Here is an 18,690-nt window from a genome sequence, read left to right as displayed (position 1 = left end):
TTGATGTGGGAATTATTGACAATTGTGTGTCTGTGTGTATCTCTCCTGCATGAGCAACAAAGACCATGCATCACGTTAATTGGGAAAGTTTTAACCCTTTTGGAATCAAGACACTCTTGGTGGAAGGAAACAGTTATTAGCTTTTTTGACAGTAGAGGATAAGGTGATGTTTATTTGTGGCATTTGTAGTCCACCCAGGAACCAAAGTTCCCTGGGCGGCGCACAGCTAAGTTGAATTAAAACCACGATCTATGAACATCACAAGGAAAGGAAAGGAAAATAGCACAGAATAAAGCAGTGACCTCCCTAGGTCACTGGTTCCATTGTCGCACTGCTCTAACAGTCAGGAAGTTTTTCCTGATGTCCAGCCGGAATCTGGCTTCCTGTAACTTGAGCCCGTTATTCCGTGTCCTGCACTCTGGGAGGATCGAGAAGAGATCCTGGCCCTCCTCTGTGTGACAACCTTTTAGGTATTTGAAGAGTGCTCTCATGTCTCCCCTCCATCTTCTCTTCTCCAGGCTAAACAGGCCCAGTTCTTTCAGTCTCTCTTCATAGGGCTTTGTTTCCAGACCCCTGATCATCCTGGTTGCCCTTGTCTGAACACGCTCTAGCTTGTCTGCGTCCTTCTTAAATTGTTGGAGGCCAGAACTGGACGCAATACTGTAGAATCAAAAGGTCTTCACCTGCTGCTGAAAAACACTACAGCATAGGCACTGGGTGAGCATCTCCTGGGGGGGAGGGGCAGTGTGTGTGTGTGTGTGTGTGTGTGTGTGTGTGTGTTAGTGTGTTATTCCCAGTGGAGGCTGGTGGCTCTGATTTTTGGTGGGGCTGCGAATCCCTTCTCGATTCCAGTCGGAACGAGGCAGAATTCTATCCAAGGTGCTGGGTTTAAAACTACCCAGCTTCACCACTGCTTCGGTTTGCCTTTTGACCTTCATGATGGATTTGCCCATCGCCTACTTCAGGAGTGAACCTGAACAACAGGTCAGTCTGTTCCCGGTTGTCCCCTCCCTGAGTGTGTGCGTTTAGTGTGGAATTGTCACGTTTCCTCCACTCTTGTACATCCACATGATGTCACAATCCAGTCCTCCTGCTTTCCCAGCCGTTTGCCCAACTTTTCTCAAATGGCAGAAAATCTGGTTTTTATTGCTGTTGTTGTTTTTAAAAAAGATCGGAACAGCAGCATAATCTCAGCAAGTGTGGGCAGTTAAGCACCATTTCCCCATCTTTCCAAGAAGACTTGCTTTGTCACACACAGGTGATGCCTCAGGCAGGTGAAGCTATTACTCCCTGGGACACCTTCACTGCATCCTTCCTAGTGAACACCATTTCGTCACCCATAAAATCCATATTTTAATGAATGCCAGAACACTTTCTTGGCTATATATTGGCTCATTATTGCTAAAATTAAAGCATGTTACAGCTCTACTTAAATAACTGGTTTTTAAAGTAGCCTCACTGCCTTTCCAGTCACCGCCATTTTAGCAACGTGGGTTTTCCCCCTAATGACACACTTCTCATCTACCCTTCCAATCCAAAACAAACATTAAACACATCATGATTATGACATTTTCGCATGCAATGACAGAAACCAGACCAAATATAAAACATGCTTTGGGCTGCATTAATAGAAGTATAGCTTCCAAATCGCGTGAGGTACTGGTTCCTCTCTATTTGGCCCTGGTTAGGCCTCATCTAGAGTATTGCGTCCAGTTCTGGGCTCCACGATTCAAGAAGGACGCAGACAAGCTGGAGCGGGTTCAGAGGAGGGCAACCAGGATGATCAGAGGTCTGGAAACAAAGCCCTATGAAGAGAGACTGAAAGAACTGGGCATGTTTAGCCTGGAGAAGAGAAGATTGAGGGGAGACAGGATAGCACTCTTCAAAAACCTAAAAGGTTGTCACACAGAGGAGGGCCAGGATCTCTTCTCGATCCTCCCAGAGTGCAGGACACAGAATAACGGGCTCAAGTGACAGGAAGCCAGATTCCGGCTGGACATCAGGAAAAACTTCCTGACTATTAGAGCAGTACGACAATGGAAGCAGTTACCTAGGGAGGTTGTGGCCTCTCCCACTCTAGAGGCAGCTGGACAACCCTCTGTCAGGGATGCTTTAGGGTGGATTCCTGCATTGAGCGGGGGGTTGGACTTGATGGCCTTGTAGGCCCCTTCCAACTCTGCTATTCTGTGATTCTATGGTTCTATGAATAAGTCCTGTAGCACATTTATTTAAAACAAAAAATGTGCTTAAAAGACAGATCAGTCAGAATTTTAGTTTTGGATTGGCTGCAAGGGTGAATTTCCTCTTCCTTGCCCACGCGGTTATGTCTCACCAACTAGTGTGGATGGAATGTAGCGGGGAAAAGCGCAATATAATCGATAGGGTGAGAATTCAGTTGCGGTTCCGCTTGAAGTAGAAGAGTAATAAATAACCAGCACTAAAAGGTGCCCTTCCTTCCTTCTTTCCATTTTTATACTGCCCGATAGTTGATCTGGAAGCTGTCCAACTTCTGAGAGACCCCCTCGGATATGGCTTGAGACCTCCACCGCCCTAGCACCATAAGTTGGTTTTAAAGGATGGATTTTGACAATATTTTCTGTAAGGCAGGGGTGAGCCGGGCAGGGGGAGGGCTTGCTTTAATTCCTCTGATACACACTGGGATCTCAACCTTGCTAAGGGGAGGTGGGCCTTGGATGCACAAGGCCCTAAAAACAAGACCCCTCCACCCAGTTGCTATTTCTCAAGTTAAGACTTGGAAAGTTCTGGGTCTGATACAGGGTATCGCCGTTGGAAATAAATATAGGATGAAGCTCTCTGGAGCAGCGGCTCTTTGATTTAATCAGAAGGACAGGAAGAACAGGAGTTACTACAGCAGCATCTGGCTGGATATCGCTCTCTTACATTTCAACCCTCCTTCCCTCCCTCCCAGAAGGATACATGGTCCCACCCCCTCTCTGCGTTTATCCTGTCAAGAACTCAAGAAAGTATGTTAGGCTGAGTGAGCGTGACTGGAACAAGGTCAGACTGAGTTTCCTGGCACATCAGGGATTTGAACCCAGGTCCCTCCAACCCACGTCCAACTTTAGGTGCTCCAGCCCGATCTTAAATGTTGGTTGCAATAATCTTACAAGCAAGACGCTACCCCTTTGCCCAAGTAGATCTGAATTCTGCCAACCTTCTGATATTCCGGGAGAAAATAGGACCTCCTGTTTTTGAAATTTTCAGGGAGCCAAGCCAGATTACCAGCCTGGAGGAGGGAAACAGAACAGGAACAGAGCCCACAATCTCTCCACTCCCTGGAGCTCTGATCTGAACGGAACCTCGCAAAATAAGCCGGTCATCCCTTCAAAGGTGATCCAATATCGTGGAGGAGGGCGTCCGTTGAGAATTGTGAGGAAGGGCAACTGAGGCAGCATTTCTGAGGAAGCCATTAGAGAAGGAGTGAGGAAGAGGATTCTGGCATGACCGTCCAGTTGCCTTCCTAGGCTCCTTCTGTCTTTTCCCTGACCTCAGAAAAATCTAACCTGGGAATTGGAACAGGTAATGAAATCTCAACAGGTGTAGACGGCCTTAGTGCTACTCTTCTACATGTTAAAAGAGGCATGGAATTTACATGCACAGGGATGCCCCAGGCAGCTGATCCTTATGAACACACATTTGGTTAGGTGAATCTTCACTGCCGCCATTTTTGTATCGTTTAAGGACACGATCCAATGGTCCTTACGATGATGCTATATCAAATTGTTAGCAGAACCACCTCCATTTTTAACAGGAAACTGTAAAATCTCCATTGCACACCAAGCAAAATGTCATAATGCCCTGTATGAGAATGTCTCCTTGTGTGCGTCCTTGTATCCTTCTTATCTAATATAAACAAGAGTCCTGGCTCCAGCTGTCTGTGTCGAAGTTAACTCTCTGTAACTTACTGTCAGGCCAAAGGTATTGTTTACAGGACTGTTTAGCATAATTAGCTATGCCTCAGTGTTATGTTCTGATTGGTTAATGCTGCTACTGGGCCCTGCCCCTTGAAAGCTTTAATACTGTACCATATTCCCTATGTCTTTTGTCTGATTGCTCCCTTTGAAGAGACCAGGCCTTGATTACTAATCAATAAAGCGCTTTTGAACCCTCTGTCGTTGGAATGGTGGAGTCGTGCTTAAGGGCTGTTTGGATCTCGTCCTTGGGTGAAAAGAACATTGATCTAACAAATGGTGCCGTGACTCGGATCTACCCCAAGACGGATTCATGCCTGCCAGTGGAGCCTAGATTGAGAAGCGATCGCCAAGAGAGATTTCTCTTGCCTCAAGTAGGTTAACATGCACTGTGCAGACATGGAGACCGAATTGACGGGACCATTCGAGCCAAGGTTACAAAATCGACTCCACCCGACAGATGGAAGGGAACAGGCAACAACAATTTGCAATCAGACGTGATTAGAAAGGGCGAAGACGGGAGACGGCTATTTGGTGAGTGAAACCTTTAATCCCATGGACCCTGACGGGAAATGGAGGGAGTGGGTGTTCACAATTGACCTCAGAAATGGGAAGCTTATAGTTCGTATTGGAAAAGAGTCCCCGAGCCCTTTGGTTAAAGTTGTTGTCTTTGGAAAAGCTTTCAGTGAAATTGAAATTGAGATTTTGAAACTGTAACAGTGTAACAATGAGTTAAAAATGTTTGTGATTGTGAATGGATGTCCTTTTTATGTTAGATTGCCCCTTGTGGATTTTTTGAACTTGATCCAAAGTTAATTTCAGCTGTGTCATTGGAATCAATTTGCAAACATAGAAATGTAATTGAGTAAATGTACCTCTCAAAGGATCGCCCTTTAGTGTTGGAATGTGAATTACAGAAAAGTTGGTGTTGTGTTAAAGTGAAAGGAAAAAAAATGTCAGTTTGTGTTTTCCACCCGGCCCAAGTGAAAGACATTTGAAGTTTTTGTTTTCCTTCTCCTCCCTAGTGTTTTTTTGCTTCTCCTATGCTTAGCAGCTAGAGATAAGCAGTTTTATTTTCAGTGAAAGTAGTCCAAAGATTTTGAAGACTTTGTGTATTTTGTCTTTCACAAACCTCAGATAATTAGAAAATGTAGAACCCCATTTTCACGGAAGAAATGTCTTCCATAGCTTTGAAGATTCACTGCCTGAGTTGAAAAGCTCAAGTCCTTGTTGCCAACCGTTTTGCCAAGATGGGAGAAAGAAAAGTATGTTGCTGAAAGTGGGGGGAGAGAGAGAGAGAGAGAGAGAGAGAGAGAGAGAGAGAGAGAGAGAGAGGTGAAGAAGATGAGAAGTTGAAACATAGTGAAAAAGGAAAGTGTTTGAAGGTCAGTGTACGTGGCATGGTTTTTGACCAGAAAGAAAAGGGGGGTGAAGAAGCCCTGCCTTGAAAAAGTTAGTGAATGGACAATCTTGCATCCTCTGCTGATGAAGATTGGAAATACTGAATTGCTATATTTTTGTGTGTGTTTTGAACGTTGTGTTCTGAAAATTGCCCAGTGGTTCTTTTTTGGGGGGCAGAGATATTCTAACTTTGGCCTAATAGAACTTTTGAAATGCTTTGAGCCCTGAGCCTGAGCCCTAAATGCAGCTACAATTGAAGCCTAAAAGCACCCCTGTGTTCTTGCATCAGTATCCTTTGAAATTAGAAGCCAGAAGAAGAATACAGCTATTGCTTTTTAAAAATGGACTTGTGAAATGATTAAAGCAATTAAAAACTCCAGCTTGCATCACTGTGTTTGCCCTACCAGCCTCAAGTGTGCTGTGCCAAAAACGTGGCACAGACCAGTGGAGTACAGTAGAAGAAGCTAACACCTGAACCCTGCCTGCCAGTCCAGATGTGAGATCAACCTCCTCGTGGACCCAAGGCTTGCCTCATTGAATCCTGCCACGTTGATACCTGAACTACAAAGAAAGAAGATTTGTGACTGCCCATGGAGCAGTGACCCATAGAGAATTAACAGTTGATCTATTAAAAGCCCTGATGTTGCCAAAAGAATTGGCTAATTTGTCTACAAGCGAGCTGCCATAATTGGAGCTAGCCCATTTCTCAGTATTTGAATCCACCTTATGAAAAAGAAGACTTGGAATTAGCACAATAACTCAAAGTTTTCAAGAACCCAGAAAGATGGGATTTGTTACCCCTGATGTGCCAAGAATCATCATGACCTCCCTGTCATGACCTCCCTGAATCAGCCAAAGAATATAAATGCACAGTGAATTGTTTTTACTGGCTTCATTTGTAAATGCATCAAAAGAAAAGCCCCTGCAGAAATGGACTTGTTATCTTTTTTTAAGAATCCAGATTGACTTTGTTGAAATGTAAAAGTTTTTTTGAACACCTACTGTTTTGTTCAGGCCTGAAACCATAGAATCAGATCTAGAAAGCTATTTTACTTCTTAGGTAGTGTAGAACATGGCACTTTTGTCCTAAAAGTAGGCTGGCATCTCATGAAGATTCCAGTCTGGTAGGCAGATAGAGTTAATAGGACCCTGAAAAGAGACCCTAGCAAAAATTAAATTAGAAATTTCCTTGAAATGGGTGGATGTATTTCCAATTGCATTGTTAAAATCAGAAAAAGGTCTTAAATTGTTTCATTTTGAGCTAATGTTTGGCTTTTCCTCTCAGTTTTTAGTGGGGGAACAAGAAAGAATTAAATAGGAATTGGGAAATGTTTTATTCCAAGAATATGTAATTGCCCTGCAGTTTTCTCTTTTCCAGCTCCATCGTTACCTGCACCTTTCCAGAGATTGTCGTTAGAAGAACCCTGCTTGTTCCAGCCTACCTGCTTAAAAGTAGGACCCCAGGATTGAGAAAGCCCTTGCTGCTTCGTACTTGTAAGTGAAATTATTATAGACAGATAAATGGACACATTGTTCTAGAATAAAACATTTTCATCAACCTCTGCCTCCCCTGAGTAGCCGGAGCTCAGAGGACACAGGCAACGATTATCTGCCTTCTGGTGCACCGGAAGCCACCAGCAACATAGGCGAAAAAACCAGCACGGAGCAACCTAGGTACTCAACCCAACATTTAAAAGACACTAAAGTTATCTTACATGTGTGTGAAGATTGTGTAGCTGTAATTTTGATAATTGTTACTTTAGTAGTTCCAAGTGTTTCTTTAATTGCCATAGCAAATGTTTTTAAGAAAGGATTTGTGCCTTTTACCACTCATAAGTGACTTGGCTTCGTTCCACAATTGCCAAATGTTCTTTGCAAACGCTTATCTTCCTTGCAAAAGCTTGTGATCACCACACAAGCCAAAATATCAGAATTGTGTACACATATTATGATTCTACCCAAGGACTTTTAGAGCCCTACGGTAGTTGTAAATGAAAGTTAACAAAGAATAGCAGAGTTGGAAGGGGCCTACAAGACCATCAAGTCCAACCCCCCTGCTCAATGCAGGAATCCACCCTAAAGCATCCCTGACAGTTAGTTGTCCAGCTGCCTCTTGAATGCCTCTAGTGTGGGAGACCCCACAACCTCCCTAGGTAACTGATTCCACTGTCGCACTGCTCTAACAGTTAGGAAGTTTTTTCTGATGTCCAGCCGGAATCTGGCTTCTTTTAATTTGAGCCTGTTATTCCGTGTCTTGCATTCTGAGAAGAAATCCTGGCCCTCCTCTGCGTGACAACCTTTTAAGTATTTGAAGAGTGCTCTCATGTCTCCCCTCAATCTTCTCTTCTCCAGGCTAAACATGCCCAGTTCTTTCAGTCTCTCTTCATAGGACTTTGTTTCTAGACCTCTGATCATCCTGGTTGCCCTCTTCTGAACACGCTCCAGCTTGTCTGTGTCCTTCTTGAATTGTGGAGCCCAGAACTAGACACAATACTCTAGGTGAGGCCTAACCAGGACTGAATAGAGAAGAACCAGTACCTCACGTGATTTGGAAGCTATACTTCTCTTAATGCAGCCCAAAATAGCATTTGCCTTTCTTGCAGCCATATTGCGCTATTGGCTCATATTCAGCTTGTGATCTACAACAATTCTCGTTTGTAGTATTGCTGAGCCAAGTGTCCCCCATCTTGTAACTGTGCATTTAGTTTCTATTCCCTAAATGTAGAACTTGGCATTTATTCCTATTAAGTTTCATTCTGTTGTTTTCAGCCCAGCACTCCAGCCTCTCAAGATCACTTTGAAGTTTGTTTCTGTCTTCCAGAGTATTAGCTATCCTACCCAATTTTGTGTCATCTGCAAATTTGATCAGCGTTCCCTACACCTCCTGACAAATCCATTTCGGCTTCTAGTAATCACTGCATTGATTTCAAGGTGTTTACAGATTGACTTCTTTATAATCTGCTCCAGAATTTTCCCAGACTGACTGGTCTGTAGTTCCCAGGTTCCCAGGTTCCTTTTTGCCCTTTTTGAAGGTAAGGACAACGTTAGCCCTCCTCCAGTCGTCCGGCACCTCACCCGTCTTCCATGATTTTGCAAAGATAATAGACAAGAGTTCTGAGAGTTCTTCTGCTAGCTCCTTCATTACTCTTAGATACAGTTCATCGGGCCCTGGAGATTTAAACTCATTCAGGGAAATTAGGTGTTCTTTGACCATTTCTTTATCAATCTCAAACTGCAATCCTGCCTTCTCAACTTCTGCTTCACTTTTTCCAGGAAGGAGTCATAGACCCGCTTTTAGGAGAAGACCGAGGCAAAGTAGGAATTAAGCACTTCAGCCTTTTCTTTGTTGTCTGTTATCAATTTGCCTTCCTCATTAAGCAGTTGAACCACCCACTGATGATCTACTTAGATGGCTCACTAGTTAGTTGTCCAATATAGAGTAGTTAAAAGAAGGATTTCTTGCATTGTATTTTGTTCCATTGTAATGATTTTTGTTTATCCTTGCTTTTTGCCTTCCCTGTATTTTGTCTTTTGTGAAAAGTCTTGCAAAGTCTGTAATCCACCAGCAAATGTATTTGTATTGTGAAGCCTTAGCCACAGATGATCTAAAAGAAGTTAGCAAGCTTGATTTTTAAATTGCTTTAAAGGGGGGAAATTGTTAGCAGAACCACCTCCATTTTTAACAGGAAACTGTAAAATCTCCATTGCACTCCAAGCAAAATGTCAAAATGCCCTGTATGAGAATGTCTCCTTGTGTGCGTCCTTGCATCCTTGATTACTAATATAAACAAGAGTCCTGGCTCCAGCTGTCTGTGTCGAAGTTAACTCTCTGTAACTTACTGTCAGGCCAAAGGTATTGTTTACAGGACTGTTTAGCATAATTAGCTATGCCTCAGTGTTATGTTCTGATTGGTTAATGCTGCTACTGGGCCCTGCCCCTTGAAAGCTTTAATACTGTACCATATTCCCTATGTCTTTTGTCTGATTGCTCCCTTTGAAGAGACCAGGCCTTGATTACTAATCAATAAAGCGCTTTTGAACCCTCTGTCGTTGGAATAGTGGAGTCGTGCTTAAGGGCTGTTTGGATCTCGTCCTTGGGTGAAAAGAACATTGATCTAACACTATTGCAGAACTTCCTTTCGGATTGTGGTTGAGGAAGGAGATCTACCCTTACAAGCCTCCCCGTTGTGAGCACCAGGCCTGGCATCAAGGGTCAGGTAGGGGGGTCTAGCCCAAAGCCCCTCCAAGACCTGGAGCTGGCACTGATGCATATGGAGACCTCCTTCTTCATTGCTTGCCTGCCAACGCTCCAAGGTGGGTCATGCCAAGCCAATGGATGAAACACCCTCCGATTCCTTTGCTTTAGGGGGGATTCCTGCATTGAGCAGGGGGTTGGACTCAATGGCCTTGTAGGCCCCTCCCAACTCTGCTATTCTAGGATTCTAGGATTCTAGGATTCCTCTGGCATGCCCTTGGAATGGCAGAAATATTATTTCCGCCTCCCATTGAGACCAAGTGGCAGGAAAATATATTTTAAGAAACAGCCCTAAAAAAAAATTAAAAAAAGAATGAAAAGAACCCCCTTCCAATTCTGTTGTGAGTCTGGTAGAACTTTGGAGTTGTTACTTCTTCCATTTTGGATTCTCTCTCTCTCTCTCTGTCTCTCTCAAATTGCATTAGAACATCCTTTTGCCAATATTTTTGAAAAGATTAAGCTATTTGCTCTGTAGCACTTAAATAAATCATTTTAGCTCAATTAAAAAAACCCAACCCAAAACAAACTGAGACAACAAACTGAGACCTTCCTGGTCATTCCAGTTGGGGCCATTTAGTGAACCTCTTTGCTTGTTCTGTTCTTATTTCCCCCATTATTATATTGTGTTTGGTGGTGTTCCCCGCCTCGATCCAGAGGGAGAGGCAGGCAATAAATAAATAAATAAATTATTATTATTATTGAAGTAGCTGCACAATGCCCCTTAAATTAGAAAAGCGTAGTGCAAATTTAAATTAAAAATAATCCCCCCAATGGATTTTAAAACTGGATTCTACTGATCAAACTGGATTCGGAATGGATTCCAGCCAGCCGTGGATTCTAGATCCACTGCATGGAAGCAGCGTCTTTCAAAGCATGACTCTCCGTTCAATGGACTGAAAGAAACAACCCAATGTTTATTTGTTTGCTCTCGTGGAAGGCTCTTGGTAGGAAAGGGGAGTCTTTGGGAGCACAAGGAGTGTTTCCATCCGTCCTTCCTGTCGAAGGTCAGGACATTGGCCGGGAAAAGGTCACTGAAAGTGAACAGCTGGCTAGACAGATGGTGTTGTTGGGAAAAGGTTGGTTCCATGGCCCTTGGCCTGCGATAGCACGATACCAACGTGAAGGATTCCTTGCGGATGTTGGGGTGGTCTTCACAGGGCCTGGAAAGTATGTTTTTGGCCGGAGCCTTGCAAACTAACTCCTGGGGGTGTGGCGCGTGCGACAGTCCAGAGCTAAACTACTGGGCCAAATATAACAGAGAAGACACAGAACAAAGAAGGAGAGAAGTAATTTTCAGATAAACACAGCAGGAAGAACAGGAAGGTGCAACATCAATGGCCTCCGATTATATACTAACGCTGATTCGACGATTCTCGCGATCAAACGCAATGGCAGCTCTGGAAGATGTAGGAATACGGCATAAAAAAACACCTTTCAAAACAAAAATATTTCGCTCTAACCAAATATTTCCCGTTGTATCGAAGTTACATTGCAAGAATAAGAACATTCACCTGTATGGCATTTATCTGAACCGGTTCAAAGTCATTTTTGAAAGTTAGTGCCGGGAGTTAAGAATTATTGATAGATCTGGACCAGAACGGAAGCCACCTTTTTAACGGTTCGACTCCCTGGAAATTTGGACAAATGTCAGTTGGATAGAAACAAGTTTTCTTCCTTGTTAAATTCAGCCCAGGTTTCAAACCTACAAAATAAAGACTAGAACAAAGTATACGAAGTATAGAATCAATTGTATTCCCCTTTGTGCTAAATGTACATGGGTTTGACTTTTTGTTCGTTTGTTCATAATCATCTTTATCAGTAACACTTTACAATAACATTGAAGAATACAGGAATTTTACAGGGTAAATATGCAGAATCACAGTTTATCCCCCCCCAACCCCTCCCCAGAAATAAAATAAAATAACCGAACAAACAGGAAAAGGGTTTTTTTGTGTGTGTTTTAAAAAAGTATCAATTACAAAAAAATAAATTGAAAAATAAAATTAAAACTGATTTCCACCCCAAATGGAATGTCATTAAAAAAAATGAAAAAATGCCAGGAATTTCATAGTCAAAATGAATAAGATCCACCCACTCCATTATTTTTATTATTATAATCGTTATTTAAAAAAGAGGGATTTAGATCTCAGGGTGTTTTTGCTTATGGAGTTTTCGACCTTCTGCATGTCCCCCTCCCCAGATAAAAAATAAAATATTAATAATGTACAAATAAATTTACATTTGGTAGTAATGTTCATTAGACTCTCATAGAAATGGGCAGAAAGGCCTGCCCTATAAACAGTTGAGGTTTGTGAGGAATTGACGTGAACACTAAGGACAACTGAAACGAATGGTCGACCCCCACCCACCCCCCAACCTCGGACAGAGGGGCTCATGTGGGCTTCAGATGGGGAAGACGTAGAGTTGACCACCATCAATGAAACTTCTGTCCACCAAAGCAAACATCCCCTCAAACCAATCGGAAGCGATTCAAGCGGAGAATGGCCTACAGAACAGATCGAGTCCCCACGCAACCTGGAGCCAAAAGGCCTGAAAGGATCGAGGAGGTGCAAAAGGGCTTCCTCTTGACACTGTCGTGTGTTGGCGTCTCCAGTGTCCACAACTGTTGTGTGTTGTGTTTTTGCATGTCTGGTGTGCTCAATGGTTTCTGAATGGAAGAGAGTAGATGGTTGGCCAACGCCAGCCAAGAGAGGTGGCCATTGGTCCACTTTCCCTTGCTCTATCGGTCTCACAAGGCAAGCGAGGGGTTGCCTTACTGGTCGGACCAATGAAAAACCCAGAACAAGCTTTTGCATTACACAGAATTCTTCCTCAAGCTGAGGCTGCAAGCGGCTTCTCCCTCAGGTCCCTCCATCTTGAGACTGAAAACAAAGATGTTGTTTTGGCCCAGATCCCTACCTTTTGGAGCATTTAGGGGAGGAAGATTTCTGCATAGTCCAAAAGTTTCCATCCTGGGTTTTCCATAACAGCAGCTGCCTTCCTTGTACTACACCTATATCCCTGCTTGCCATGGAATCGTCCAGTCTTGGGAAACATTTGAGGGGTCAATGGGAGGGAGTGGGACATTTAAGGCTGAGGTGGTGGAACCGTGTGGGGGCCGTTCTCTTGGCTCCCTTCTGCTCAGATTAGAACAATTAGCTGCAACCTTTATGTTCCAAAGCAAGACCTCTTTTCAGACACAGCACATGCACATACATTTGGGGGCACACCATTTAATGCTTGTTTTAACCACAGATTTGGATGACAGCACCGCCACCACTGAAACCCACCTTAGATCTGGCCACAACCCACCAGCTGAACCACCAGTAGCATCTTTTCACCCGAACATTCCCCCCTCCCTCACCGCAAATGACCCCCAGTTTTTCTAGAACTACCTCCCTGGACCTGGAAACCTCCAGATTATTTGGACCACCTCTCCCGTTATTCTCAGCCACCAGACCGTTGGCCGTGCCAGCTATGGGAGCTGTACACCAACACATCTGGAGGGCACCAGATTGAGGATGTGGGGGAGAAAGACTGCTTTACAAGGCTTCAAACGCTCCGTAAAGGAGATCCCAAGCTCAGTACAGATGGTAGAAACAGGGATCTCCTGGGAGGTTTCTGGTTGACTTGCAGTCAATCGGCAAGGATTTCTGACCCTGAATTGTTTTAACCATAGCAACACCAACATTCTCCCAGCCTCTGCCCTAAATTATGCTGCTGAAATGAAGAAACTTTAGGCTAGCTATTTCTGGGCTCAGAAGTCTTTTGTGTACGTCTTTTGCAGCGCCAGGCTCTGACAGGTCTTACACTTCTAGGGGATTCCACAGGCCTGACATTGCCCCACCTTTGCAGTACCAGACACAATTTCCTCAGTGCCCTTGATGCAGTAAGCAGGCAGAAAGATCTTTGTGTGTGGCGCTCATTTCAAATTTGGCTGGCAAGCTACATTCAAGGACATGGTCACGTAACAACGTTCAATGTCATGGCCCCCGCTTTCCAGTGGTGGGTGGGGCCGAAAGCGAAAAAGGGGGTGGAGCCCAAACACCCCAAATGCCAGGCTTTTTGTTTCAAATCTCAAAAGATTGGATGCAGACGTTGCCCCTTCTTAGAGTAGGCCCACTGAAATGAATGGGACCTAACTTAGCCCTGACTTCTTCAAGTCCTATTTCAATGGGTCCGCTTTAAGCACGCCTAAGTTTGGAACCATCCCATGTTTTATAATCCCCTTTTCATCCAGAATCAATAGTTAAAGCATGGCGTTTTCGAAGACATGTCAGACCTACAGTTCCCACATCACATACAGGGTAGAGCTCCTGTGATTGTAATGGGTTCTGCAGCAGGCCGGCTCTTCTAGCTGCAGAAGTCAGAGAAGATACAATGGTGGAATATTCTTCCACCTTCATAACCCCATCTCATGCACACACACCCTGCCTCCCAAAACCGTGTTTAAAGCTGGAGGCAGTCACTAACCCCCGTGAACCGTTTTGCAGGATTTTGCCTGCAAAAACAACCTGCTCTATTAATATGACGAGTTTGTGTGTGTGTGCCAATGGCAGACCTGTAGCCAGGGATCAGCTGGGAGAGCATAACCCTGCCATTTCTATTTTATTTTTTACAAACTAATAATTAAGGTAAGAGTTCGCAATTTTATTTTTAAAAGTCCTGCAAACCAGATGGACTGCCCAGCCTCTTTTTGGCCCTTTTAGCAGAACTTTTAGGGTAACCTGTGTTACGCCATCTTGAAAATCCCACCCACCCATGCAAGAGTCTTGCCATTTCAGCCACACACCCATTAAACTCCACTTGGTGGGTTATGAAATTGGGGTGCTGCTAAAAGAGGAGACCGCTCTCTCTCTCTACCACTTGTTAGGGGGTTGCATTCCCTACTCGATTAATTTTCCTAGGATGCAAAGTCCTTTCCCTGCAGGACTGCAGGCTCAAGCGACACAGCATGGAGGCAAACCCCGTATCCTTAAACACAGGCCTGCCCAAAACCGCATGAACAGTGGGCGGGGTGCATGCGATTTAAAGTGCTGTGGAAGCAGAATTCTCCCCTGCCATAAATTTCACCTAGCAGGATCCATTTGTGTTAGTTGTATGTATAGATACCAATGTAGAAATGATGTTGATGGCTCAAATAGAAATACATCTTGCCATAGTGGAGAAAGCATGAGATGTCTATGCAGTGGAGGCGGGTGGATCTGATGTCAGTGGGGGAGTGGATTCACCGCCCCACTGACACCAGAGCCCCCAGCCTCCACGGCTTCTATGCTTACTCCATCTGCTGTCCAGATAGTGCTACCTTGAACGGGCAACTTCAGGACGCCCTGCTCTGCTCTTCTCTCTTAGGGTCCTTGGGCCAGACAGCCTTTCAGGTAGAGCAGGGTTGTTGAACCTCTTTCAGCCAACAGCAAAATTCAATTCCGGAGTTTCTGGGAGCGGCGTTCCAGCGGTGGGCAAAGGGACAGAGCCAACACCCACGCAAAACTCCAGCGAGTTGTGGCTTCAAACCCTTTCTGCCCATCACCAAGCGTTAGGAGAGGCATTTCAGCTGTTAAGAACGAGGGAAGAACTGCCCCGAGGCCATGAAACCACCAAGCCATCTATGAAATGCTGGAGGGCTGGATCAGAACCCCAGAATGGACGGATTTGGCCCACAGGCTTGAGGTTCCCCAGCCCTGTTCTACAACAAGCTACAAAATCAGGATTCAGGGGGAGGCTTCGTGGCGGTTGCACCTGCTAGAACCAAACTCTGAACGATGGGACCTCCTGCTCTGCCCTGTCACCAATACGGAATAATCTACCTCCTGCAGCAAGCAGCCTCGCCCTCCCGGAATATCCCCCTCCCTCCGGGCCAAATCCCACCAAAATGACTCCTTCCTTCACAGTGTTGGGACACCCCTTGCTTAAACTCTCCATATATTATGTATACTTCTTCTATATCTTTTTATATATCTATGTATATATGTATTTATAGATAGATAGATCTCTTTATAGAGTTATTTATGGCTTCCTCTTGGCTTTTTTTCTTTCCTTTTTTGGAAGAACCAGGAAGGCAACCATTCGCTCGCCCGTGGGGACACATCGCTCCGTTCCGCCCTGGCGACCTTTGGGAAACGGCCACGATCCTGCCGCTGCTGAAACACTAAAGGATTTCTTCACGTCTGGCTCCACACGCTCTTTCCCCTCTTTCCCCCTGCCCGCTTGACAAAGCCAAAGTGAAATTAAAATGGAGGCGAGTTTTACATGCTTTTAACACAGTTTAAAGAAAGATCGATATAGCACCTTGAACCAGGGGAGAGTGAAGGGGAGGGTGGAAAGGATTTAAGAATCATGTGCTTGGACCCCCTGTTAAAAAAAAAAAAAAATCCTAGGAGATTCTTGATCACACCCCCACCCGAGGCTGCACCCTGAAACGGCTCTCGTCTGCAGTGATCTACGGGTGTCAAACACCTTCTTCTTTTTTTAATAACCCCCCCTCAATTTTACTCTCCCCTTTTTATTACAAGACATGATATTAATCGGCTGTTGACAACAGGAACATCGTCAGCCCAACAGCGTGAACAAAATCCACATTACCTGCTTGGTTTATTATAATGGGTAGTATTTCTTTTTCGTTTTAAAAAGAAAGGGGGGGAAAAAAAACCTTGTTTGTTTTATTCCACATATTTCCAAGACTCCGACACATTAACGAAGAGAAAGATAGAGAGAAGAAGAAGAAGAAGAAGAAAAAAACCCAATCGAAAGGACAGACCCCTTTGCTTAAGCGAATTCGGAGAGACAGTGGGGGTGTTTGTTTGAGGCTGGTGCCCCTCTCTCCTAGCCCCCAGGTCCAGGTAGGGATTTGCAGACAGTTATGAGCTTTGCCTTTCAGGGTCCAGCTAACAATCTCTGTTTCGGAGTAGGGTGCTGGGATGAGTCGGCCCCCCAGTTTTCTTTCCACATCAGGAAGTGCCGGGGCCCCTCGGAAAGAGAGGCCCGGGCCTCTCATGCGTACAGAAGCAACATCCCAGCTTCAACCTCCCCTGGGAAACCTGAAAAGCTGCCCCCTGACCCTGACCCTGCCGTTTAATCCTCCTTTCTGAGCATCCCTCCTTCTCCTCGGGCTGATACGCAAAAAACAACACCCGACCACGGACGGTGGCTCTAGGCAATCGCCTCCAACTCGGTTTGCTTAAGGGAGAACAGCACCCACCCACCCACCCACCCACCAAGACTGGGAGGTCAGCGTGGAAGAAGGGGGGAGGTAGGCCCTGTGGGCTTCTGCTGCCTTTCCCCCCTTTTATTTTTATTTTTAACAAGGGGCGGACTTAAAGTAAAACAGGGATGAGCAAACCCAAGAAGGAACAGAGGCCGCCCTTTCAGGGCGCCCCATCAGTGGTCTCCTCTCTGACGAGGGCGGGGAAGGATGCCTTTGGGTGGTCTCCTCTCCAGAAAGTTTGGGGGGGGTGTAGGTCTGGGTGGTCTCACTGTATGTGTCTGTCGGGTGTCGGTCTCTCTGGCGCACGCAGGGATTGGGGGGACCGGGGCAGGGGCTCAGACATAATATTCCTTGTCTTTGTTTTTCTTGCTCTTGCTAGGCGTTTTGGTGGCGGTGGCCGGCTTCTCTTTGACCACCGTGCCATTGCTTTGCGCCGAGTTACTGATGTAGTTCCGGCTTTGGTCCACCTGGTAGGAGCCTTCGTCTCGGTTCCGGTATTTGTACATGGCATAGAGGAGGATGAGGATGCAGAGGGCGGCGGCGGCCACGATGCCCACCACCATGCCGGTGGTGCTGCTGGACTCCCGGATGACCTCCACGGCTCCTGGGGGCCTCCCCTCGCCGGGGCCGGTGGGGTTAGCTGTGGGCAGATTGTGGGAATTGGGTGAAGAGGTTATAACGGGGTATTTAAGCCTGTTTAGCTTGTCGGGTTCAAAGGAGGTGGACAGTGGGGGGTACTGGTCGGGGTGGGGCTTCAGGGGTTCCCGGTTGTTCATTTTGCCGGCGGGGATGTTACGGACCAGGTTGGGAGAGGTGGTGGAGGTCAAGAGGTCGGGGACAGAGGGCGAAGCCGGCAGTCCTGTCCTAAGGTTGGGGCGGTATCCTTGGGCTTTTTTGGACGCTCCTTCGGGCCGGCCAATTAGGGTCCTATCCGTGACCAGGGGGAAAGTGGTGTAAAAATCTTCGTCGTCGGTAGGGGGCAGGCTGGAGTCGAAGACTTCGCCCGAGGCGTAGCCCGAGGCCTCGATCCCCTCTTCGCAGTCGCTGTCATCTTGGTCGGCTAGGCAGGGCGGCCTCGGGTGGGAAGGCAGGGAAAGGGTGTCTCTGGTGGTTTCGACTACCGTTAAGAAGGGGCCGAAGGTGGGTGGCGGGGGAATGAAAGGAGAGCGGGTGGCAATTGGCGGGGTGTCTAGTGAGTCTTCGGTTATTATGGGTAATACTAATTCACCTCCTAGAACAGAGAGAAAAGGGGGAGAGACAGAAGGGGGGGACGTAGGTTAGTCACCTTCGCAGACGCCGCGCTCCTGACACAAGACAACTCAAACCACGAGTTAAAGCCAAACCCCTCTGTCTCCATCCCTGACCACTAGCTTTTCTCTCTCTCTCTCTTGCCTTTTCCAATACAATTAGTCCAGAGAAATCATAATCAAAGGAAGGAAAACAAAAGAATTAAAAAAGTCATTTAATGCGCAAAAAATTAAACAGATAAAACAGCAGAATTAAGAGCAATAAAACCCTTTGCTGGCTGATTCTCTTCCCATCCTCTTCGACTAAAATTCTAATCTTTTCTTTTTCTCTTTCCCTTTTCTGTTTTGTTTTGTTTTTTTTAAAAAAAATAAGAGAGCAAACCACGGAATTCAGTCAACTTACATCAACAAATAGGCCGTGTGATATTAGCATGAAGAAAAAAAATTACAAAAAAGAAAACTAGGTAAGAATGTTTTTTTGGAGGAAAAACAACGTTTTTCTTTTTTTCTTTTCTTTTTCTTTAAACAACTTTCTCTGCATCTTGCTTAATTTTTTTTTTTTTAAATTTCTCTTTCTCTCTAGATTCATTTCTGTTCTTTTCTGTCCACCACTGCATCATTTTAAATCTCCCCTTCCCCCTTCCAGCAGAA

The 18,690-nt window shown here is 45.3% G+C and overlaps 1 protein-coding gene across 2 annotated transcripts in view; it reads right to left on the bottom strand.

The window, feature by feature from the left end:
- Nucleotides 1-16,229: 16,229 nt before the first annotated feature.
- The window catches only part of NRXN2 (neurexin 2), a 250,888-nt gene continuing 248,427 nt past the window's right edge, over nt 16,230-18,690 (bottom strand). For both annotated transcript variants that reach the window (XM_063146186.1, XM_063146185.1), the window contains exon 19: nt 16,230-18,023. In XM_063146186.1, the coding sequence (XP_063002256.1) occupies nt 17,128-18,023 (896 nt within the window). In that variant the 3' untranslated portion in view covers nt 16,230-17,127. The remainder of the gene's footprint in view (nt 18,024-18,690) is intronic.

The sequence above is a fragment of the Elgaria multicarinata genome, chromosome 21 (assembly GCF_023053635.1).
Source record: "Elgaria multicarinata webbii isolate HBS135686 ecotype San Diego chromosome 21, rElgMul1.1.pri, whole genome shotgun sequence".
In the NCBI taxonomy this organism is placed as follows: domain Eukaryota; kingdom Metazoa; phylum Chordata; class Lepidosauria; order Squamata; family Anguidae; genus Elgaria; species Elgaria multicarinata.
The sequence above is the reverse complement of the archived record's forward strand: the minus strand, read 5'-3'. Positions and strand labels throughout refer to the sequence as shown.